Here is a 25,989-nt window from a genome sequence, read left to right as displayed (position 1 = left end):
ATTTTTGCGCATACAGATATGTCAGAAATACTGACGTATCTGTAACTCCTTGCGACATGATGCGTTGTACTATAAATATGACGCATCCAGCATGTCAGAAGGAGGGCACCAAGAAAAGTGACGCATCACTGTTTTCACGCAGCAATGCGTCACTTTTCATAAATGAGGCCCATAATGTCTAATGCTTTGGATGCCACTCATTTAGTTATGGGTGATAACATAAGGAGTAGGAGCTACCACAGGATCATACCAATAGTAGAGATGATAGGTTCACATGAAGATCACACCACCGCAGCAAGGGTGACAGTGCTGACGAGCCCTTCATTCCCATGCCACATTTTAAAGAAGGGCCTGCTGGTATTTTTACTTGGAGACAGGACCGGTGGGATGCAACATAGAGGAATATAGCCCCAATGATTAAGTTGCGGTAAAAAGAACCAGGGATCCTGATTCATTGTCTTGAATATCTTGGCTCTTCATAGCTCACTAGTCCATGTTTCGAAAAGGGCATCTGTACAACTAGCCACAGAGAATGGCAGATCGTTACCATAAAATTATTATAGGGGTAGAAAGTGGGTGTAGCCAGGGAACAGGCTTTAAGCTCTGTTCTCAGACTCGAGTAAAGGCCCTTTGACTTCATGCAAAGACAGAGATGACCTTTATACACCTCGGGAGTCTAACATAAGTATAGGAGAGAGCATATTCCCATGGAGGTACAGCTCTTGAACAAAAGGCTGGAGAAGTCTGGAGTAACAAAAATAAGGTATTATTGTTAAACACGTTGTGCTCAGTGCAGGAAACAGGCTCCATAAGGGACTGTGAGGGAAAAGTTAGCGTAGCTTACAAGAAAGGCCTGAAAAAGTCAGAAACATGTAACAAAAGAACAAGAGCAATACAGAGTGTGACATTAAGTAGAGTGTATAGAGTTTAGTAGACAATATAATGTGCATGCTTTGTTGATTGTATTGTACTGTGGTATTTTAAAGCATTCTCCTGCCACTAATGATTTCTAAAATCACCGTCTGGGTGGTTGAATAAGCAGCTCGTCAAATAGTTGTGAATTGTTGGTAGAGTGGCAATAGTGAGGTCTAATTGGAAAGTATTTTGGGGTCAAACATGAGATTCATATATTTGCTCCACACTTGTTACAGGGAATTTGTGGCTGCATTTAAGCAAGGCATGACACAGAAAGATGCAAGACATTATAGAGTTGTGTTTGCATATACTTACCTTACCATGATTATTTCATATATTAACTTTATATATGGGAGCTTTGCCTACAATATTGCTTGTCTAGTAGATGTGTTATTATGGCAATATCTGACGTCCATTCATAGGAATCAATATATAGTAGCATCCTTTGAGAACATTATTAAAAGTAAAGCTTTACAATTGACAGACATCATATTTGACTTTCTTTAAAAGCGTGTTGTTCATTATTTACACGTTGGTTCCTTTGCAGCTCTTATGGAACAACAACATTTCTGGAACTCATCTACAGCATGCCCCATTTGCAATAAATATGGCCTCTTCAAAAGGTGGCTTTCCTACCAATGGGCTGTCATGCACACTGACTGTTACCACAGCTACATCACAAGAAAGAGGTAAGAGAGTATCTTACAGACTTAAAAAATCAGTGTCTCAAGTCTTCACCACAAGAACATTGCTTTAAAAAATCCCTGGGTTACAATAAGTTGAGTCGCTTTTTCCATGGTAAACTTGTTGAATAAAGTAAAGGATGGTGGTACATGGACCAAAAGTAAACACTTGAACTGGAAAAAAACGATGAGTCCCTAATGTAACTCTAAATCAGATTCAACAGAACCATAAAAATCTGAGAAATTGAGTCTGTGCTCCAATGGAGGAGGCCCTTAAAGCAGTGTCATTTTACTAGAGTCATAAGGATGGGTGAAGTGACATCAAAAAGTGTTGGAGCAGGAATGTCCTCTGCATGGTGTACAGTCATGATCCCCTGCCCAGGGTGTCTGGCCTCGAGTATCTGGTCTCCTGTTGTTTTTTTATCTTTTCCCTAGCCTCACACTAATCCATTGTAAGCTCTGATGCCTAGGCCTGCCCCTTGATACGATTGAGGTCATGGAACGTCCTGTGACCTAGAAGAGTGGATCAAGTGTGTTCCCACTTTGCTGATGGTAGATTGCTTTCTCTGTCATGGGTTTAACCTATAGAGTGATGGTGGCAGTATATAATGTTTTGTGAATCGTTAGTCGTGATCAGGTCTTTTCATCTGTGTCACTGGAGTTGAGGCCTACTGTCCTACTCGTGTAAATTTCCCCTTCTATGCTGTAACCCAGAACCTAGTCCTCAGTGGATAATGCATGTGGTTGTGTATGTAGCCTGTGTGGTACACCCATTGTGTGTATGAGTCAGCCAGAGCAGAGGAGGCCGGTGGAACCCATTTTGGATACTCCTGATCTGTTCCTGTTTACAAGATCGAGATGACATTGTTTTCCCAGACTGTGGGAGAGCATTGCAACATTTCTGAAGCCGGAGGTAAGAGTCCTAGACACTGAAGCGGGAAGGAAGGCGACAAGGCTTCATTAGAAATTTGATTAGGCCTTTTGCTGCGAGGAGTTTCTGATTATTCTTCCTGCAGCACTGCCATTTGGTAGACAGTGGAGGGGAATGGTGCTACTGCAGTCTCTTAGGGGGGAAATGACATTTTAGGTGAGGTCAGCCTCTTGTCCATATTCACTGTTCCTGTGGCTGATGATAGCCAGGTTCAGAAAGCTCACACTACTTTGTGCCTGCATTGTGGCTACTGGTTAACACCCTCCTCTGAGGAGCATCACTCGGCATAAATACTGTGTCTATAGAGGAAGCTGGAAAGGACACATGAAAGGAGAACCAACACAAACTGTTCAGAAAGTGCAGACAGTGGATCACATCTCTTGTCTGCATTGACTGCATAAAGCTTGAGCCACTGGCACACTTGTTGTTCCAGTTCTAAGTTCTCTTAGACCAAAGAAGAGAGTGCTCCACAGAATACGTATATGACTGCTGTGCAACCAGAGGTGACTTGAACATCACCTGAAGTCTTGTCTTGCTGGAAGTAGCTATTCCTCTGACCTGAAGCACCTAAAAGGCAGCCAGCTTGCTGAAAGAGGAATGGTGCTTTCCAACCCTGTAGGAGGTGTGACTGTCTGGGGACAGCTATATGTGGCAAGATCCTGGTGCTGTTGGGGAGTCTACCAGCAGAAGGAAGATGAAGGACAATGATCTGTGAGCCCCATGAGTGATTGTCCCTATTATCTCCAGTATTGCTGTTCCAGGCTGGAGTTACTTATATGTGGCTGGCCTCGCCACTGTGACAAGAAGTACGACTGCAGCCGACCTCGCCCCTGTGCTCATAAGTGTGACTAGCAGCCAACCTCTCTGCTGTTCTAAAAAGTGTAGCTGTGACCGACTACACCGCTGTGACTGAGAAGTGTGCCTCCTGAAGTCATTGCCACCCTGATCAAGAAGTGTATTTTGTACTTATGTTTGTGCTGAAGGACCGCAGAAGAAAGACCACTGCTGTCATCTGCTACTGGTGCCTGCAAGGGCAGAGAAAAGCTGCTCCTGCAAACAACATGTCTCCATTAAGAAGCAGGAGTGAGTCAAGATCTGCGTTGCTGGTTCCCTGCCTGTTGCAATGTGAACAGCGAGTTGGTAAGATTGTAAAGTGGATTGTGCTGAGCTAAGTGCTGCTTATGCTAAATAGGGTTAAACTGCATTTGAGCTTTGATTCATGCTGCATAGATACTTCTAATCATAAGGGGAACCTGGCGAGCATTCCCAGAGGAGGGACACATGGGTAATTTTATAAAGGGTGCATGGTATCCAAAGGCACAATAGCCTTAACACCAGTTCCTGTGGTGTGCCTGTTAGTATTTCCTGTGTAATATTCAGATTTCAGTTTGTGTAATAAAGAACATTTCTAAAGTAAAGCAATATTTGGACAATCATTTATTGTGCTTCAGGATAATTGTTGAGTTCTGAGATTGTTACATGCCCATATTACCTCCCTTAGAAGCAAGCCTATGATTGTTCACCGTCTCTTCCACTGAGAGTCAAGTGGTAAAGGGGTTGTACTTGGCCCAGTTATCTCAGCCATAGTAGGACAGACCCCGTGACAGCACAGGCAAACTACCCTAGTCCCCGCTGCTGAGTCCCACTAGCTCCTGCTTATCACTTGGCCCCACAACAAGGTCTGATACAAACCCTTTGATATTACACCATTGTTGACCCAGATGAAGGAAATACGTTTTCTGTAAACACGGTTTATGAAAAAACTATAGGCAGCAGAATGTTTATAAACAGAACAGTAACTAGTCCAAGTAAAAAGGTACTAAAAGTATGAAAAGCCTAGCCTAGGCCATGTCTGTATTTTAAGAGGTCAATAGTAAAACTGTTTAAATCACAGAGGTTGGTGGGTGTGGTCAGCAACCTCGTGAAGCACCTCTGTGGCTTGGGTGCTCCACTCCTATCTCCCATAACTAGCACTCTTCAGCACCCTCCAGACCAAACCAGTACTGGAATGGAGAGGACAAGTTTGTATTGACTCTGGAGGCGTGGTTAAATGGTTTGTGTCCCACACTGAGGTACGGTAGAAGAAGAAAGTACCGGAGCATCCTGGAGGCCTAGTGTGGTGGCTGCCATCTTGCACAAGCTGTCGGTGTGCAAAGAAAGATTTGGTCTGTCGTGTGTGGCTGCCCAGGACCAGGAGCCGTTATAGTGGAGCCGGGTGGTTTCAGAGCAGTGTAATTCTGTAGTGAGGAAGATCTGGGAGCCCTAGGCACTACGGCTGTGGTGAGACTGGGTGCACCAGTGGGAATAGGACAGAAGTGCAGCAGGTACCCGACTCTCCTCGGATGACCGCAACACACACAAATTGGCCTGAGTTGTGTTGTGAGTGGCCTGAGGAGCCTCGCACAAGGGAAATCAAGTGGAAGTCACCAGTAGGCATAAGAGCGCCTGCTTTGGCCTGATGCATATGAATAAGGGAGTACCCCAGGGAACGTGCCTGAGCCCTACTTTGTTTAACATCTATGTGGCACCATTAACCCGAATCGTTAGAGCCTGCGGTGTGTAGATCGTGTCATATGCAGACAATACTCAGCTACTGTACTCCTTTGGTACTGATGCTGACAAGGTGAAGAATACACTTGCTAACTGCATGATGGAAGTTGCTGTTTGTATGAGTAACAACTGTCTCCAATTAAACTGCAACACAACAGAGATCGTGCTATATGGCAAAGTGACCGAGACATGGTCAGCCGATTGGTGGCCCACACAACTCGGCTCTGCACCTAAGCAGATAGTATAAAATCTTGGTGTGAGGTTAGATCAATCTCTTTCCATGAAAGGTCAAGTTAGCGCCTCCTGTGGCATCTGTTTGCTACCAAGAGGCTTTTAAAAAAAGACCTTTTGTGCTTTCAGATTCCAGTACGAAGACTCTTGTCCTGTCTCTTATCACCAGTCACCTGGGCTATGAGAACACCCTGCTGACCTCAGTAAACAACGCTCTGCTGTCCGAACTGCAGGTGGTCCAGAACACTGCCACTCAGCTAATTTGTAATCTTCCCTCTTGCCCGGGGTTTACTTGTCCAGCATCCTCAGGGGTTATGTGGCTGCCCTATTTGGTGAACAAATTGTCTTGTCTGGCTCAAGCTGGCAAGAAAGGATATTGTTAAACACTGCAGGGGTCTCTGAGTGCTGAGACCCGCAGGCGGGTGACCCAGTGTAAACCAAAAGCTAGGCCAACAATCCAAGAGTGTCTCCCTCTCTGGTGGTGGTGGTGGTGTTGAATGAAAATTGCCTAGGGAATGGAATCGAACAGAGCCAAAAAAAATACATTTATCAAAGTACTGCTGACTGCTAAAAAGGTAAAAGGGGAAAAAGCGAGAGATCACTGCTTCCAGCGAGACAAACATCAGATTGAGGCTAGGAACAGTTGATGTCTATAGCACAAGATTTCCTTCAATGCATCCTAAAAAGATAAATGAAGAAGTAGGGAGAAACAGGATTGACGATTTGGAATGCATTGTTGAAGATTGCTCCGATGAACTGTAACACATGGGGCTCAGACTGGTGAGCTAGAAGTACACAATGATGAATTGTCCCTTAAACAGAAATACATGGAGAATAGGTCCAGGTGAAATAATGTTTGAATTAGGGGCCTGCATGCTGGAGTGAAGATACCCTGGCTTCAGTCAGCAGCTTTTGCCTCACAACTGTAGCCGGACAGATGATCCTCCTATCATAATTTACAGAGCATACTGAATGTCAATGCATGGGGGCCATCGACAAGCCCCTTCAGAGTAAATAGCAAAGGTTCATCTCATGATGAGAAGGAGGAAATTATGGGATTGGTGCATAATGGTAGGTGAGTTAACTTTAAGGATAATAAGCTGCTCTACTTTAATGGCTTAGCATCAAGAACCCTCAGAAGGCGATGAGAGTTCAGATTTATTACCGAATTCCTATGGGCACAGTGGCATTCCATATCAATGGGTTCACCCCTTCAAGTTGAGAGACTTGTGGAACACTCACATTTACGTCATCAAAATAGACAGGAACCTTCTGCCATCCTGGGCATTTCTAATGAGAGGACCTCACAGAAGCCAATAGATTCAGGTCCAAGAAGGGGTCGAGGAAGTCAAAGCTGGGCAACCATCCAAGGCTGTAGGATGTGATTGTCGCCCCCTTCAAAAAATGAGACGGAACAAACAAAGCATGAAGCAATAAAAGAAGCAGACCGAATCAGAGATGAACCTCTTTGGACTGGTCAGGATTGGGTGGTGACCCCTGAGGCATCAAGGGGTGCTGCAGATTCTGAGAACCATAATTATGCTCATTATTCATGTTGGTTGAGATTTGGAGAGATTCATGAGAGTGGCAGTTGGGAGCGCGGCATATGCTGCGGTACTAATCAAGATGACAAATATTGAGACAGACTGCGGGATATGTTGTATTTTTGTTGACTCAAGTTGTGGGCTGTGTAGTTTCATTCCATTGTTCTATTATTATTAAGGCTTGGGACATTAGGCATATGGGCAGAATGGGAAGGGTTGTAGGACAATGACAGCTGATCAGTACAGCCTTGCACCTTAGTTTGGGGCATAGCAGAAATTGTTTGATTGGGAGAGGTCCGAAGGTGACATTCTAGAGGTGATCTTACATACCAGTAACCTTGGGGCAGCTTGATGTTTAGATAATTTGCCTCAATGTTTGGGGCTTAAACTACACAAAACAGGCTGGCAGTCCGGAGCTTCTTACAATGAACTGGGTATGACGTGCCTTTTACAAGAGACCAATCTACTGAAAAAGGACTGTCCCTGGATGAAATCCTAGTATTTCCCTTACCAGTTCTTTGCTATCTCATGGTCAAAATCAGCTGTGGTAGCGATTTTGTGTAGTAATACATTTCAGAGATGAGAATTAAAGACAAGTAGATAAAGCGGGTTAAAGATTGGGGGTGGAGGTTCAAATAGATAACCAGACCTACACTAAAATGTCTCTTAATGCACCCAACACCAGAGAGGAATCCTTCCATATAACCTGTATCTCTGAGCTATTCAAGAAAATGGCAAACCTATGATTAGAGGGTATTTGAATGTAGCATTAGACACACTGAAGGATCATACTTAGCAGAAATATGATGGAGGAGGTCTTCTCTTGTAGGTTGTGTTGACTGGTTAGAGAAGATAGGGTTGTTAGATCGGTGGCAATATTTTCACACAGACAAGCTAAAATATAGCTTTTACTCAGTAGCACATAAAACCTGTGTAAGGTTAGGCTACTTTTTATTGTTAAACAATGTATGTGCAAGCAGAGAAGATGTAAACATAGGTAGCATAGTCATATCTTACTATGCACCAGTCACTATTCATTTACACACCCCACGTCACAATGACGTTCATAGGTGGTGGCTACATGAATTTCTGCTGCAAGATCCCGTAATTAGAGCTGAAATTACTAAGAGAATCAACTACTACCTAGTAGACAGTGACTCTCTGGATATTTCTCCTAGAGTTCTCTGGGAGACACTGAAAGGGGACACATTATCTCAGCATCGTCTCACATGAGACAGACCAGATCTAAGGCCTGGAAAGTGCTGGAGGGTCAACTATCCGAACTTGAGGCAAAGCACAAAGCGTCTGGGTAATACAAAATCTGGCGGCAGGTACTGGCACTGCTGTTCAAGTGAAAGTGCTGGATTATGATAAAGCAGAATATTCCCTAATATGCACCAAACAAACGTGCTACTTGGCTTGTAACAGAGGATACATACATTGCCACAAGAATTGGTCCGACACCTCCAGGAACATCTCAAGTATAAGGTCCCAGTAGAATGGAAGAGCTTGTTAGATGAACCTGTTGCTACTGCAGAAGTATTCATTTCAATCCATAAATTAAAGCAGGTTAAAATGCGGGACCTGACGGCTACTCAACTGTTTTCTTGAAATTGTTATTTTCCACTTTAGCACTAGTGCTTACCAAGCTGTACCATAGCTTCAGAGAGAATGAAGAAATTACTGACACAATGAAGGAGGCTACCATAATACTCACCGCTCAGCTGGGGAAAGATTTAAACCACAGAACCTCGTAGCAGCCGAAATCACTTTTAAATAGTGATATACAATTTTTGACATTCATCATAGCGGCATGGCTGGGAAGAACCTTGGTTTTGAGCTGATCATTGCTTGCAGTGGGGCTTCATCCCTGGCAGGCAATGCAGTGACAACACGAGGAAATTGCTGTATATCATGGAAGAGGGCAAAACAAAGTGCCAGCACCTCCTATTTCGCAACAGGCCTTTCACATATTGGCCTTTGGGAGAAGGTCCTTGAAGTGGGTCCTAGCTAGTTAAGATTCCCCGAGGGCTCTCATATGTGTAAACAGCATTATATCGGAGTTGTTACATATCAGATAAGGCACTAGGCAGGGCTGTCCGCTCTCACCCTTGTTATTTACACTCAAATTGGAGCTGCTGGCAAATGCCATCAGGCAGAAAAAAAGACGTACGAATAGGGCAAGAAGAGGTAATCTAATAATGTTTACAGATAACATTATGTTTATGATCCTTAGCCAGACAACCTAGATGGTCTCGCTTGTGGAGAAGGGGATGACATTAAGGTCGGTGTGGGCTTACAAAATCAATGTAGAAAATTCAGAGGCTCCACTCGTGCACTCACTACTTTATCAATAGCAAGAACTTCAGAAAGAATTAACTATTAAATAGGGAGCAGGTATGATCATATATCTGGGGTTAGAATAGGGCCAATCCATTGCTTAGGTGGTGGTAACTATTCTCATCTAATAAAAGTGCTTAAAAACATCTACTGAAATGGAAGTGACAACACTTTGCGTGGTTTGACAGAGAAACCATAATTAAGAAAGACTTGCCCAGAGTACTATACCTGTTTCAAGCGCTATCTATAGCGCTCCCTTGGATGACCCGTAATCAATTACAGTCCTTAATTAATAATTACATTTAGTCCAATAAGCCACCAAGCATCGCAGTGAAATATACCTATAAATTGGCATCACAGGCAGTGGTGTAATGCAAAATGATGCCTCACCGTAGATGTGATGAGGCGCCTGAGTCTCACATTTCTCCCAGATATTCGTTGGCTTTGGGATGATGTGGCCTTTTTGAAGAGTTGGTGCCCCCTGCAGAATTGGGTGCCCCCCTGCGCTGCAGGGGCTGCTTTACGCCCCTGGTCACAGGGGGTTCTAGCAGTACCTCGCAAAAACAATTAATTAAGCCGCTTTGGTGGAGTGGGAAAAACTAGAAACCAAGGGGCATATTATCAAGGGGGTTTATCTCCGCTTTTTTGGCTTTAAAAGCCAAGAAAGCGGAGATAAAAGTATCTCCCTATTACCTAGCTGTCGCTAACACCAGTTAGCAACAGCTAGTAGGAGATAGCGACCATCTTGGGCCCCGCTTTGCATGTCAGTGATATTTATCACTAATGACATGCAAAGTGGGCGTGCCAAGATGTTAGCGACTGGAAACAGTTGCTAACATCGCTATCTTCTATTACCAAACTTTTAGATATTCGCGCTAAGTGCAAATATCTCCAAAAGCTAACACCTGCCCCTGAGCAGTTCTTAGCCATGTTATCCAATCGTAGGTGGATAACATGGCTAAGAGCATTAGCTCGGTAATGCATGAATATTGCTGACTTTTCAGCGATATTCATGCATTTCGGCTGATTTTTATCGCTTAGGAGATAAACCTTGATGATAGCAAGGTTCCTAAGCGATAAAAATCGCCGCAGCTCGGCGATAAAAATATCGCCGCTAAACCAACATAGCGATAATTATCGCTAGTTGTTGGTAATATGCCCCCTAGAGACAATGGTGTGGGATAGAGCATTTAATGACGGCCACTGTATTATGGCAGGAACCATGGTTATTAAGAGTACTCAGGATTTGTGATGTTTCAATCCTGAGTTAATGCCAGCTATGGACAAAAGCACTTTCTGAAAATGGAGGGAAAACCTACAAGGAGAAATAAACATAGGGGCTTATTTATGAGAGCCCTGAATCACTTTTGCACCATGTAATGTGGTACATGTCTCACGCAGGGATCTCAATCCGATTTATGAAGCCACGCAGAGCCACCCTGTGTGGATTTGAGTGGCCTCATGAATCTTGAGTAAGGCAATGCAGCCCAAATCGCTGCATCCCCTTACTCTGTGCTCGGGAGGCGTTCCATGGGCGTTGTGGCAGGTTTTCCCACGCAATACCCATGGATTTTGACTCTGCCCCAGATTTATAAAGTGATGTAAACCTGGGGGTGTGTCAAATCTGTACGCCTCCGAGGTGAGGCGCAATGAGGAGAAATACGTTTATTTCTTCTCATTTTTCCTCTTTCTATGTGTGCTGCAGAATGCAGCACACATAGAAAGAGGAAAACGCCTCTTAGGATTGTTTTTGTGCAGGAAGGTGCCCCTTTCTGCAAAAAAAAAAAATCCTGCATTCAACAAAGGCCTCCATGCACCTTTGTGCAAGGGTGCGAATGTTGGCGACAGGCTGTCGTAACGGCGCCAGCGCAGGGAGAAAAGATAGGAATGCATCGTATTACATAAATATGGTGTATTCCTGCCCTTTCAGCTGCCTTGCTGCGCTGCCCTATACCAAAATCTCATAAATCAGGGCCATGTTTCTCCTATTTATGCATCACCCCAGGAGGCGTACAGGTTTGGTGCTTCCCCAGGTTTACATCATTTTGTAAATCTGGGACAGAGTCAAAATCCATGGATGTTGTTTGGAAAACTCACTCCAAAGCCCTTGGAATGCCTTCCAAGCGCAGAGTAAGGCAACGCAGCAATTTGCGCTGCGTTGCCTTACTCGAGGTTTATGATGCCACTCAAAGCCATGCAGGGTGGCTTTGTGTGACTTCATAAATCGGACTGAGAGCCCTGCGTCAGACATGTACCACTTTACGGGGTGCAAAGTGAGGCAGGGCTCTCTTAAAATAAGCCCCTCGGTGTTCAAGACAGATAGAAAGGGGGAAGCCTCAGGACAGCTTACTGCTTTCAAGACAAACACACCATCTCAGCTTTGTTCAAGCAGATGCTAGAATACCTGTGATTAACTGTGATAAACTGTGATGATCGTTATCTCTTTTTTTTTCTTTTTGATAACTTACTGTTTAATAACTTTTTAACTCAATGTTCTTAATTATTTATGTATTTTATCTCAGCGCATGTATGTATTTTATCTGTACTTTTATGGTCTATGACCGAAATAAAGTTATCAAATGAAAAAAGAATACCAGTCCAAACATAAGACTCTGGTGAAGAAGTGGTGGGGAGTGCAAGCTGGGGAGAAAGCGATCAAACAAAGAGTGGTTTAAGATGTCCCTTGCAGCCAGGATATCAGCAAGAAGTTGTATAGTGAGGGAAAAACAATAAAAAATAATTCAGAGTGAGAATTGGAAGGGAACACCCTGCAAGTTGGTGGGAGTGTGGGTGAAGATAGTTCTAAATGGTAAAATGTATTTTCAAATGAAACAATAAGGAAAAAATAAAATAACAGCTTTTCATTAAACATATGCCCATTCATAAATGCAAAGGCGTTACATGTATGCATGTGTAACCCTTCATGTGTGTGTGTATATTTTTCTGTAAAGTCGCCAGGGTGACAGCTTCCCTCGAATAATGAATGATCTGTGAATTTACAAGAAATTTAAAATTTACTGCACGTGGATGCGTAAGTACACAGTACATTTCCATTTATATCGGTGAATTGTGTACCAAACGAGTACATTTGCAGTCCTTAAATTGTATAGCTCTTCGAATTCTGGGATTAGAGCTATTTTAGTTTCAGAATTAGTATGGCCTCAGTTGCGCTTTAGGTACAATTATACCAATTTGCAGAAAAATTAAGGTTAAATCAACAAGACTATTCCTCTTTCTGTAACGTATTGCCTCTAAAGTTTGTTGCTATCTGTGCTGCTATTTTGTTTCACAAAATTGAGGAAATATTGCAAAATGTGTTGTTGATAGAATAATTGTATTTTCGCATACTTCATAATTAAATTTGAAAAATCGAACTTTCTGTTCACGAAATGTGGTAACCTGCATGAGATTGGCACAACAATTCTCTGATTAAACTTTCATGCATTTCTTCTCTATTTTTGGTGAAAGGCTTATTCACATGAAAAACCGATTATTAAACTGAGAACATTTGTGTTAACTTTGAATAGTTATTACATGTATGAGTTCTTATGAGAATCCGATAGAGAGAAACTCTGAAAGAGAATTCAAAGGAGTCGAACAGAGGAGTCAGGAGACATGTTGGTTAGGGACTTTAGTGTCCTCAATTAAACTGCATAACATGTTATTTTGTTTGTGTGCTATCAAATGTACTGGGTTACATGTGTTGTTTGTGTGTTTGAAATGTGGAAGGCAATAATATCAAAACTGTATCAATTATCGATGATTCAACTACATTTTGAAATTAATGATGTGGATTTACTGATTTGTGAATTAGTGAATGAAAAAATCACAATAGCTTCTATTTCTTCTTAGGCACTCAGACAGCAGCAGAATCAATCCCTGTTAGGATGAACAGCACCAGAGATTCTAGCCAACAAACGGAGTATGTTATGTGTCTATTCTAAGAAGTTTGATTGTGATCCCAAATTCGTGACATGAAATGTGTGAGAAAGGAAACGTGATTCTCGAAGTAGATAGGCACCCCTCTCTAACACACACACACTGATGTAGCATCTTTGATAACATAAATTACATAATGCATGACAAAACTAATATCCGAATGACTTCAGTGATAACAATGTTAATGACATCATCAATGACATCAAAGGAGTGATTGCATTATTCTCATTATAAACTCTCATACACACCCATCTACCCACTCACCCAAACCCCCCCACCTACATATATAACATAAACAAAATTCGTCAACCAACATCTGATGAATTTTGTGGGAGAGACAGCACTTCTACATGAGTCTCAATCTGGGTTTAGGCCACTCTTCAGCACCGAATCGGCTCTCTTATTTGCATCAGAGTCACTGTGTCTTGTGGCGGATGAAGACAAGACAGCTGCACTAGTCATGCTTGACTTTAGTGCAGCCTTCGAAGCAGTCTCCCACGGACTGCTATTAGGTAGGCTACAGAATTCAGGGTGGGGGACACTGTGTTGGGCTGGTTTGCGGAATTCTTGCAGGGTCGAACTCTTCAGGTTATCCAACAGCCCTGCACCTCTAAGATATGGTCGCTGCAGCAGGGAGTGCCTCAGGGCACGGACTGAGTCTGACCCTATTTAATTTATACGTGCGACCTTTGGCCGAATTTATTGATGCAACGTTTTACAAATTGTTTGTGATATGCTCTCCCCTTTTCCTCCAACAGGTATTAACAATCACAACCTGAAGAAGGGTAATATAATATTGTTCTTCCCTTCACCCACTAGTGTGGTAGCCAAACGAGTTTACATACACTATACTCCGTGGTAACAGTGTAGACAGTTACATACATTTTTAGATACTTGCTAACTAGTCCCCCTGGTCCTGAAGAATCGCTCAACAAACTTTAGTGTAGCGAGAAACATGTTGACCGGACTGCAATAAATTCCAGACGAGAGCGGGAAACATCACTTTCCACTACTCTCCTCTAGGAAATCGTTTTTAATTAAAGCAGTGGCCCTTCTGAATAAAGCATTCCCGGTACCACTAGCTTTATTTTAATTTACAAAATCACGTCTACCCTGAATTCTGGCCCCATACCCGCACTTCATCCATACGGCAGTTGGAAAAAGATCTCCGCTAAAGAGCCCCTCTATGAGGTGTTGCCCGTTGGGTATTGCACCGCCGACCCAACGAGGAGCAGGCCCAAATGATGAAGCATGACACCTGAAAGGGTGTGTGAGGGCATTAAATCCAACAAAATGGATTCCCAGGGTGACCATCAGGCTACCCTGTTCTAATCCACTTGCATTATAGACTGTATCTGTATTTCTTTCTTTCATGAGGAACAACACGACAACCTTTGTATACACGAATTTATTGAGAGCCATGGTGTTCAGACAGTATTTTATGCTGATGACACCCAACTGATTATAACGTTGGCTCAGGATAACAACAAAGCCGCAGAGGATTTAAAACTGTATCTGGTACACCTGGCCAACTGGATGAAGGACAGTTGTTTGAGACTCATTGCCAATAAAGCAGACATCCTGGTGGTAAGGAAATAAACATCCATCTGGTCCACTCTCTTGTGGCCAAACGAGCTAGGACCAATGTCAATTCCTAAACCTAAGTTGAAAAATCTAGGAATCTGGTTTAGTTCCACCCTGTCTTTTGAAGATCAAATCTCAACCCTTGTTGGTACTTGTTTTGGAACCCTGAAAATGATTCGGACGATTTCTACTGCACCCTGCGAAAAGAACAGTAGTTCAGGCCCTTGTGGTATCACGGAGGGATTACTGTAATGTACTCTATTTGGGGGCTTCTAAGGGCAGGCTTCAAATGCTCCAGAGGGCACAAAAGGCGGCTGTGCGACAATTTTTGAATATTCCTAGATGCACTCCGACAGGGCCAGCCATGGTAAAACTTCACAGGTTTCCCATTGAGGAGAGGATCTCCTTTAAAGCCATTGCTTTGTACATAGAATCATCAACGAAAAAGGACCCAGTTAACTATGTTCTTTGAATAAACCTTACCTTCCAAGTCTGTGTTTGAGATCATCTGGAACTGGCTTGACCAGAGTTCCTAGATTTTGCAGAACACGTTTTGGTGGCATTTCATTTAGGTTCTTGGCAGCCAAACAGTGGAACCGACTCCCGCTTAATTTTATACTAAAACCTTCTGAAGTCCATTTTCTGAAACATCTAAAAACCTGGCTTTTTGGAAATGGCCTAGTTCATTCACTATGTAGACCTTGTTGTACTTTCTGAGTTATTGTGATTATGCGTTCATTGCCTCTCTACTCTTGTATAGTTTCTGGCATCAGACGTTGCTGATTTGCATTTGGCCTATCATTAGTTCAGAACCTTAGAAGGATTTCAGTGTACTAACAGGGCCTTTGAGGGTATATGTTACATCCTTGTTGATAGACAGCATTCAATGAACCGCAGTTGAATTGCATCCTTGTTCACTTCAGTAATGAGTGTGCAATGTAGCACCAGGGGGCATATTATCAAGGGGGTTTATCTCCGCTTTTTTGGCTTTAAAAGCCAAGAAAGCAGAGATAAAATTCTCTGCCTATTACCTAGCTGTCGCTAACACCAGTTAGCGACAGCTAGTAGGAGATAGCGACCATCTTGGGCCCCACTTTGCATGTCAGTGATATTTATCACTAATGACATGCAAAGTGGGAGTGCCAAGATGTTAGCGACTGAAAACAGTCGCTAACATCGCTATCTCCTATTACCAACTTTTGGAGATATTCGCGCTAAGCGCGAATATCTCCAAAAGCTAACACCTGCCCTGAGCAGTTCTTAGCCATGTTATCCAATGGGAGGTGGATAACATGGCTAAGAGCATTAGCTCGGTAATGCATGAATATCGCGGACTTTTCAGCGATATTCATCCATTGCGGCGATTTTTATCGCATTTGCGATAAACCTTGGTAATACCAAGGTTTATTTGCGGTAAAAATCGCCGCAGCTCTGCGGTAAAATTTTGTCTCTAACCAAGCAATAGCGATAATTATCGCTATTGCTTGGTAATATGCCCCCAAGTTTTCCTTTCTTGCAAAAAATGTTCCCATGGGTTTCCCTAACTCCTGAAATGCTACTTTAACATTCCCAATCTACATTTCTCTTGAGGTTGACATTTGCATATAGCACATTATTTTGTGTACGTTTCCTTCTGATTTTGTTTAAAATGTTCAGCTCAAGAGCAAACTTTGGGAAGGATATGCCAGATCTGTAGCTTCCGCTTCAACCATTTCCTGGGTGATACTTTCCACTCTATCCATGCTCCGGGTCCCCCTTTGAACTCCCGACGCATTCTGGCGGCTCTAATTAATGCTAGGTCTCTGGTGAAACATGCGTTGGACATTTTTGAGTTGCTGGCGGATAGTCAGTTAAACCTACTGTTCGTAACATAGACTTGGCTTAATGAGTTTGCAACCCCTGTTATTACACTGGCCATTCCAGCAGGATATAAAATAGCCAGGATGGATCGGAAAACAGGCAGAGGAGGCGGGGTGGCGGTGGTAAACAGGGAGAACTGGACTTTCACTCCAACAGAATCTCAGGATTTTAAGAATGGGGAAGTTTTGGACTTCGCCCTTACAATATCTCCGCACTTTCTCCAAGAGGCCTCGCTAATTCATGCCCCCCCCCCCGGCCCCGCTAGCGCCTTCCTAAAAACGTTGGATGAAGCCATTGTTTCAAGGGCCTTGCATTTTGCTAACTTTCTGTTCCTGGGTGACCTTAATATCCATGTGGATTGTAAGGAGACGGCGGACAGCAGCGCGCTGATCGAATCCTTGGAGCTTGCTCAGCTAACACAGTGTGTCCACTCCCCCTCTCATTGCGGGGGTCACACCCTTGATGTGGTCTGCTCTAACTTCTCTATAGCGGTGCAGGATCCCCTTCCGGTCTCCTGGTCTGTCCATTTCCTAATCCAGTTCTCGTAGCCCATCAAAATCTCTGAGCCATCTTCAGGGGCTCCGGGTGGCAGACCGCCCCCTCATCTAGAGCAGGATGTCTTTGGCAGTATTCTGTCCAGGACATGACCGGTTGTTGTTTGGGGCCCGTCTGAGGCTGTAGGAGGTCTGCATAGTTGGATTCAGAGTGCAGTGAAAAAGTTGATTCCTCCTCTGGGACAAAAGAGAGCAAGACTGACACCGTCTAAACCCTGGTTCTCTGCCGCACTAAAGGAACAGAAAGTGGTGTAAAAAGCTTAAACACAGTTGGCGCCAAACCTACTGCCCATTAGCAAAATTAGCACATAGGAAAGGCCAGAATAGCTATTATGCTGCAGTCAAGAGTGCTAAGGGTTTGTGCTATGCGGGGCGCATTGCTCAATCCAGGAGTAACTCTAAGGAAATCTTTTCGATCATCCAGACTTTCCTGAAACCGTGTGCATAACACAAGGTCACTCGGGCCTCCAACTCTTGATGCGAGCAGCTTTCGGATGTTTTTTATCGACAAGATACAGGCCATTCAGGCCAGCTTCGGGCTGGAAAATCTGTGGCTGGTGAAACACCATCCCTGGTCTGTCAGTGTGCTAGACTCTGCCCATGCTTCTCTGACAGCATTTACTCCTATCCCGCTGTTTGACACTCTGGCCATTCTCAAATCGCTTAAATCTGGGTCCCCAGTAGATCCTTTTCTAGCCAGGCAGCTGGCAGCAGTGGCGGAGGTAGTTAACCCAGAAGTAAATCGTATCATCAATCTGTCTTTGCAAACAGCTACGTTGCCCAAAGTATGGAAACAGACTAAACTACTCCCCCTGCTCAAAAAACCCTCTTCTAACCCCGACATTTTGGCTAACTACCGACCTATCTCACTCCTTCCAGCAGTGGCTAAGGTATGTGGGAAGGCAATCTACAAACAACTGTCAGCGTTTGTGGAAACATCTGACGCTCTGCACCCGGCTCAATCCAGTTTCAGGGCCTCCTCCAGTACAGAGACTGCCCATGTCAAGATGACGGAGGCGATTAGGGAATGCCTTTACTCCGGTGGCAGAGTGACCCTGGTTTTACTGGACCTCTCTGCCGCATTCGACAAATTCGCCCACCGTCGTCTTCTTTCCAGGTTGTCCGACATTGGAATTTCAGGCCAGGTGTGGAACTGGATTGATTCCTTCTTGGCTAACAGAACTCAGCAAGTGTGGCTGCCACCTTTTTCATCCACCCCTAGAAGTATCACTACGGGTGTTCCACAGGGCTCAACATTGAGCCCATTACTTTTCAATGTTTATGTGACACCATTGATTTATTTGCCGAAGGGGGTGGGTGCTAAAATTATAGCTTATGCACCCCCCTGCTCTTTACCTGGAAAAAAAGATGAGGTATCTCCTGATGCCGCAAAAAACCTTCTCACTGCGGTTTTTAAATGGTTAGCGCAGGCAGAATTTAAATGCAACGAGGATGAGACTGAGGTCTTCCTTTATGGGTCTTTCCCACGGAACTTTAGGGATGACCTGTGGCCAGAGGGATTTCCTATGCCAAAACCATGGATAGCCCAGCTAAAAATCTGGGGATATGGTTTGATGAGGACCTTAGATTCCCTACGCAGATTAACACATTTTCAGGAGTGTGCTTTACACTCTGAAGCTCCTTAAGAAATTCTTGCAGCTACTCCCGAAAGCGGCTAAAGAAATGGTGACCTGCGCTCTTCTCCTCTCGTGGCTGGATTATGCTAACTCTCTTTATAATGGCCTTCCCTGTTACCAGCTAAAAAAGCTTGAGATCATTCAGAATGCGGCTGCCAGAATGCTATTGGGCATTCCAGGCAGATCCAGTACTAAGCAATCTTTGCAGGATTTGCACTTTCTCCCGTTTGAACAACGCATTCTGTTCAAGGAACTGACCATTGCCAATTCCTCTCTTTACAAAAACGGACCTCTATATCTTAGGAAGCGCTTTGAGTTTTATGTTCAATCGAGACAATTGATGTCTGGGGGGCAATGCCTGGCGGATGTTCCTCGCTACCGCCTCACCAGAATGGGAGGCTGCTCCTCTCTGTAAAGCGGTACAAAAGGAGGTGGTGATGGACGGAGCATCTGAACCAATCAAACACTCACACCCAGTCAACAGATCTGGGTATAATCCATCACCATTCTTTAGCCCACTCTGCCACCCCAGTTCAGACATGGTCATATGCAAATCAGTCTGACCCTGTGCCTCATGGAAACAGTCCAGCCCGAACTGCCAAGCCATGCCTTCCCTGGACCGGAAACAAGCTTCCTAGGACCGGTTTCTGGCATTACAGCTGTCTTCAGCCAGGCTTGCTTGAATCCAGTGGCAAAGTGAGCAAGGGACTCACGTCTGAGCATACCCTGCCAACTTATGGCGAACAAAGCCTCTCTGTAAAGGCAGCTCTGGCCTGGAACAGCCTGCCTTTTGAGCTCAGGAACATCCACGATCTTAGGGTGTTCAAAAAGCAGTTAAAACATGGCTTCTTTTTTTAGCTCTTTTGTCGCATATTTCATTTCTGGCCTCCCCTGCCTAGGCTTTCGCCCGGGACACTTACGAGTAGCCGTGCATGCTATAAATGCTGGTTAACATAACATAACATATGCCCCACTAGATCCTCCAGAAGCTGCAATTTTCTGTTTATCCCATGACTCCCTCGCTGCTTTGCAAACGTTGTCCAGTGACCAAAGGCATTGCCCCTTTGATTGATTGTGGCCCTTTTAAAGGAGGGCCTAGGGTTTTGTGAGCTTCTCTTATCAAGCACAAAGGTCCAATGTTGTGGCTGTCTGTTGCTTCAATATTTGCTGCTGTAGTCAATCATTGTCCTTAGATTCTGGTCGACTCCTGCTGTGTGTGGCAGTCTCTTTAGCACTGTACCTCTTATTCAGATTACTATATAGATTGACACCACTCACAGGAAGCTAGTGTGTTCCAGTGTCATTAGTGATATCAGTACTCTGTTGCTTTGAGTTCATTGGCTAGCAGTGCTATTATGGCTGTTCTGTTCAATTATGAACCATAGTGCATCCTCCTTTGAATTTGATTTTTTACTTTATGTCTTTGTGTAGTGCTCTAGTGAGCTCCCTTTTAGGGAGATATCGTTTGCACGCATGTTCTTGTCCATTTTTTCATGAATATCTTTATTAATACACTTTATGCTTGGGATGCTTAATTTCCTATATGTCTTTGCGGACCATCTGATGATCCATAAATAACATCTCAAAAGGGCCTTCGGTGATATTGAGGATAGTCATGCCGTCCCACTAATTGACTGTTCAGTCATGATGATAAACCTGTAACTACCCCACTTCAGAACTCTTTGTTAATTTAGGGAATAGTTTCCAATATTCAGAAGATAGAGGTGGTAAAGTTCCCTAAAAAAAAATATAGATCCCTAGAAAGTAAGTCATCCTCGGCCCATCACTTTGCTTGACAAATGTGGTAGGAAAGATGATAGCCCAATGACTTGTTGATGTTCTTGAAATAAATTATCATTTAGATGACAGACCAATGGGGCTCCGACCGGTGTTCGGACTGAAGCAATTCTGGTCTCAGTAGTGAAGCATTTAAAATTAGATCGAAGTCAGGGTTATATCGCCTGCCCCATTCTGCTTGATCTCCCTGCCACATTTTACACAGTAGATCATTCATTGTGATTAAGCAGATTGATCTTGACGCCACAGATAGGTCCTGGCTTTGAAAATGACTCTTATGTTGTTGACACCCAGATTTTCTGACAGCTTGATAAGCCTTTTTGGCTAAAATAAAAGAATATATGAATAACTGTCGAGTGTCTGTCTCGAGAAGGATGAATCTCAATTTCCTAAGACTGAGTGGATTGAGGGCAGAAGTGATTGTCTTTGGAAAAACGATCTTTGGAATCATATCTTATGGCCCCTCGACCCGCTGTCAGAGACAGCTGAGAAGGGAAAGACTCTTAACCTTCCCTTTCAGAGTTTAGTCTTAAGCCTCAAATTAATCAGTTCATTTTGGCCTGCTTTTCACAGCTAGAGAAATTATGTAAAATATTTCCTTCTATTCCAAGGTATCTAAGAGCAGTGTTGGCGAATATTGAGACAAGGATAAAGTTTAAAGCCCTTCACTTTATTACATAGCTTTTTACGGAATCAAAAATGTTTTTTCTTAAGGCTCTCCCTAAATATCTTTCAAATACATCACTGAGATCAGAGAAGCTATCTTTTTTATAGATTCCACAGTTTGTAAAGGTCCGTTTAGGAGGAAGGGCATTTTTTGTTTTAGCGCCAAGCTTATGGATCACCCTCTTGTGGCCCTTTGACAAAAGAATAGTTTGGATTGGGCTTAAAACTTTTATTCCTGGTTAATTTGCCTGCTGATTGTGTGTTTCTCCTTATTATTTCGTCTAGCTCAATGAAGCTTTCGGGCACTCTATAAATACCTGTTCATCCAATCATTGTGTTTTGTGCGGCCTATCTAATTGGCAGCCGGTCTCTCAATATCTTCTAAAAACCAGTCTTGGCTCACTTTGCCTGCTTTTAACATGGTAGCCAAGGTCTCATGAGACCTTTCATGACCCACAGAGCAACTTCAAACTTGGCTCCTTCATAGTCATCTGGCAGCTCCCAGAGGCTTTCACCGCATTGCTACATTCCCCCCTCCATCGCGGAGCCAGTTACTGCAGGATCAACAGGCACAGAAACATGCTTTGGACACCCTGCAACACTGGGCTTAGCAGGGAATCCGCTATTATCTATCAATAAACACATACACATGCAGTACTTTACTGGTAACCCTGCTATCTGCAGACTCTGCTGACCCCTATGTTGTTGGGTCCCTGGGATGAATGGCAGCCCCAATCGAGGCGTTGCAGCGGGTATGCACCACATTGCCAGATTTTTCATGATGGTGACCAGGAGAAATCTCACAGGAGAGCTCCTCTGTCTCAAATTAGCCCTCCAGGTTGTCCGAACCAGGTTACGCACAGTTGGCGCAATAGTGACGCTCCACAGCATGCAGAGATTTGAATCCCTTTTCCTTTGCCAAATGTTGTATTTTGGAAGATATGAGTATTCCTTATTTGGTATACATAGTTATTGTTATTGTTATTGTTAGTTTAGATTTATAACGCGCCCAATCACCTGCAGGCCTCTAAGCGCTTGGAAATCGATGTCATTACAATAACTTGGTTCACTCCTGAGAGAGACGCAGCTACAGGACTACGTTGTGATCAAGGCTCTTCTAAACAGCAGGGTTTTCAGTGATTTCCTGAACCGTAGGAGATTCATCTCCCTGCGTAGCCCCTCAGGCAGCTTGTTCCATAATTGGGGGGCCAGAACAGAGAAGGCTCTCCCTCCCTTAGTCACTAATTTGTAGCGGGGGCAGACCAATAACTGAGAGTCCGATGATCTGAGTGTTCTCTTCGGGTTGTATACTTCCAGGCGAGCTTTGATGTAGGCCGGCGCATGGCCGTAGATCGCCTTATGCGCTATACAGAGGCTCTTAAACTGAACCCTCTCCGTAACAGGGAGCCAATGAAGGCTTTGGAGAAGAGGGGAGGCCTTTGTTCGTCTGGGCACTCCAAAGATTAGCCGCGCAGCGTCATTCATTACGACCTGGAGTCTGTTTGTCAACATTTTTGGGAGGCCAAGATACAGGGCATTCCCATAATCGATCCGTGAAATGACAGTTGCTGCTACAATTGAGCGTATCATAGAATGAGAAAGGAAGGGAGCTAACTTTCTCAATTGTCTGATGATGTTCGTGCAGGTTCCAACAACAGTGGAAATTTGACTGCACATTGATAGGTCACAATCTAATTTAATCCCCAGACTCTTTACGTTGGCACTAGGTTTTGGGGCTGATCCAAGCTCAGCAGGCCAATACAGATCACTCCATGGTGAGGTGGTAGATGGAATTACCAATACCTCGGTCTTATCCGGGTTGATCTTTAGTAGGTTTTTCGTCATCCACCCTACGGTGTACCTCAGGATATTTTGAGCTTGGGTTTGTGCTGTCCCTGTGTTATCGATACTCAGCACTAGCTGAGTATCGTCAGCATAGTTGTAGACTCTGCAGCCCAACTCGGCCAGGGATGCAATCAAAGGCTGCAGGTAGAGATTGAACAGAAGTGGGGACAGTGCGGAGCCCTGTGGAACTCCGCACTCTAAGAGGCCCACTTCAGATATTGACTCCCCCAGTTGTATCCTCTGAGTCCTTCCTAAAAGGAAGGATTGCAGCCACTTAAGGGCCAAGCCTTTGATCCCAAAGGCCTCCAATCTTCCCAGGAGCAGGTCATGGCTGACGATATCGAACGCCGCTGACAGGTCTAATAAAATCAGGGCGCTCGGTTTTTTGCAGTCAGCCATGCCTCTCAGTTCATCTAACAACGAGAGCATTACTAGCTCGGTGATGTGGTGCGCTCGAAACCCTGCCTGTCGCTCATGCAGTAAGCCATGGGATTCGAGGTACAGTGACAGGGACTTTAGCACGTGTTGCTCTAGGACCTTTGCAAAGAAAGGCAGCTGGGAAATCGGCCTATAGTTCTTCAGGACAGCCGGATCTGCGCCTGGCTTCTTCAGCAGAGGTCTAACTCGCGCCTCCTTAAGGTCACCAGGTAAATACCCTGTTTCTAGGGACCTATTAAGGAGAGAGATGATCCGAGCTTCCAATAACAGGCGTGCCACACGGAAGATACTCGGGGGACATGGGTCCGCTGGGGAACCAGATTTAGTTTTCCCCATTAGCTGCTCTAGGCTCAGCTCATCCAGCTCAGGGAACTGTACTATAGAACAGTGAGTAGGATTATGGACCTCAGAATGTATAGTATCACAGTTCACCACACTATTCTTAATATCCCGGATGATAGTCTTTACCTTTTCTAAAAAGTACCCCTGGAAGGTGTTACAGTTTATGGGAGACTCAGAGTTCTCCTGTTTTTTACTCAGCTCCGACAGGATTTGGAACGTCTCCTTCTGGATATTCCTGGCCTTCTGTAGGCGAGACTCGTAGTACTCCGCCTTGACTTGTGAGATAAGTTTTTTATACAGGTGGAGTGAGTCTTTATATTGGTTCCTTGCAGTGTCCTGCTTAGTTTTCCTCCAGATTCTCTCCCGAGCTCGGAGCTTTCTTTTTTGTTCCCTTAGTGATGGAGTAAACCATGGAGCCTCTTTACCAGGTCCCTTAATTGACTGAGTTTTTTCCGGTGCTATGTGATCAATAGCTATGTTCAAGCTCTGAGTTAGGGCCGCGTATTCTACGTCCAGGCTTCTATCTGAATTCGTCAAACAAGCCATTTCCGGAAGCACAGAGGTCAGGGATTTTAAATCAACCTCGGCCCATTTGCGGGTCCTTCTAGTACCTCGGGGTAGGTGCTTTAAATGGTCTTTTATGTTTACCTCACAGGTCACCAGGTAATGGTCAGTCCAGATACAAGGAACCACATCCTTGAGAAGGACATTTGGGTCTGTGGACCATACTAAGTCAAGAGTATGACCCTTGATATGTGTGGGTACTTTCACAAGTTGGCTAAAACTCAAAGCGGACATGGTGGTGTCCAGTTGGCGTGTTGGTAAGTCCCATTGGGGGCTATCCCAATGCAAGTTAAAATCTCCTAATATCACAATTTATTTGTACCTTGTACATAGATCTGATATAATGGGTGTAAATAAATCATTAAAAAGTGGAGATGAGTTGGGTGGGCGGTAGATTGACAGAATCACCCAGCAAGAGTTGTTTAGGGAAATCTTTATTCCTACTAGATCAGCTAGGTCCACTGTTTCTGATATTATTTCTTCCACAGATAGGGATTTTTTAAATAAAATCGCTACCCCACCCCCCCGAGCCGACCCTGCGCGGTTCTGCCAAATTGCGTCATAGCCATTAGGGAGGGCAGCAATGATGTCCGGCATGGAGTTTTCACCCATCCAGGTTTCTGAGAGTGTCAGGATGTCAAGGTCTCTGTCCTGAAGTAGGTTATAGATCTCCACATGATGACTGTGAAGGGACCTAGTATTCAGACTAGCTATCTTTAGTACCGGGTATTGGGTTCTAAAACTTCTGTTGTAGGGCCGCAGTATGGCAAGATTTTTTAGCCTAGCAATAGCACCTAGATCGAGTTGGCCTCTGTCCTTGTTCCTCTGATTCTGGGGGAGCTTGTCTTCAACAGTGCTCTCCCTGCCCTGCCCTGTCCTAGTGAGTACTCACTCCTTAATTCTCTCTTCACTCCTTGATACAAGCAATGGAGCTACTTGTCACACCTATGCGCCGGGGAGGGATCAGCGCTGCTACATCCAGTGTGTGCTTATAAAAACATTGTTATTATTCAATTTCGCATGAATCTTTAAAACAAAATGTATGCACAATAGGGGATGATGAGACATGAGAGTAATGGTATATTTTTAAAATAAGTAAAAAACAGATTGATTCCCTTGGGTAGTGTACAGGAAAAGCTAAAAAATTGGCTATAACAAAGTGGAATTTTGCTCCTCAAATTAAAAATATAAACAACATTCAAAGTACATAACAATTTATTGAAATATTAAAAAGCATACAATACATTTGTAAAATAGTATAAACACACAATTAAAAACAGATATATATTTTTGTGACCTGCACAAAAGTATAGGACAGACAAAACTAAATTGTAAATCATAAGACTTGAAAGTTTACAAGGCATACATTCACAGAAAAAGTTTCAAACAGCCCTGGTGTTATAACCTCACAATCTTATATGCATCAGGGAGGAACAACATGAATTGTACTTAAGCTTGCGTCGACGCGTTTCGGTGGTTTTGCGTTTGATTCGGTGCCACCTTTATCAAGACTGTAATTTTCGTTGTCTGTCATACAGTTGGATCCTCATAGGTCTCCTAAGATGGATA

At 43.9% G+C, this 25,989-nt stretch overlaps 1 protein-coding gene across 2 annotated transcripts in view; it reads left to right on the top strand.

The window, feature by feature from the left end:
* Positions 1-25,989, top strand: part of TRAF3IP3 (TRAF3 interacting protein 3) — a 306,887-nt gene that overhangs the window by 73,776 nt on the left and 207,122 nt on the right. For both annotated transcript variants that reach the window (XM_086923361.1, XM_086923360.1), the window contains exons 3-4: positions 1,463-1,604; positions 13,047-13,116. In XM_086923361.1, the coding sequence (XP_086779487.1) occupies positions 1,463-1,604; positions 13,047-13,116 (212 nt within the window). The remainder of the gene's footprint in view (positions 1-1,462; positions 1,605-13,046; positions 13,117-25,989) is intronic.

Source organism: Lissotriton vulgaris, chromosome 5 (assembly GCF_964263255.1).
Source record: "Lissotriton vulgaris chromosome 5, aLisVul1.2, whole genome shotgun sequence".
Classification (NCBI taxonomy): domain Eukaryota; kingdom Metazoa; phylum Chordata; class Amphibia; order Caudata; family Salamandridae; genus Lissotriton; species Lissotriton vulgaris.
The sequence above is the reverse complement of the archived record's forward strand: the minus strand, read 5'-3'. Positions and strand labels throughout refer to the sequence as shown.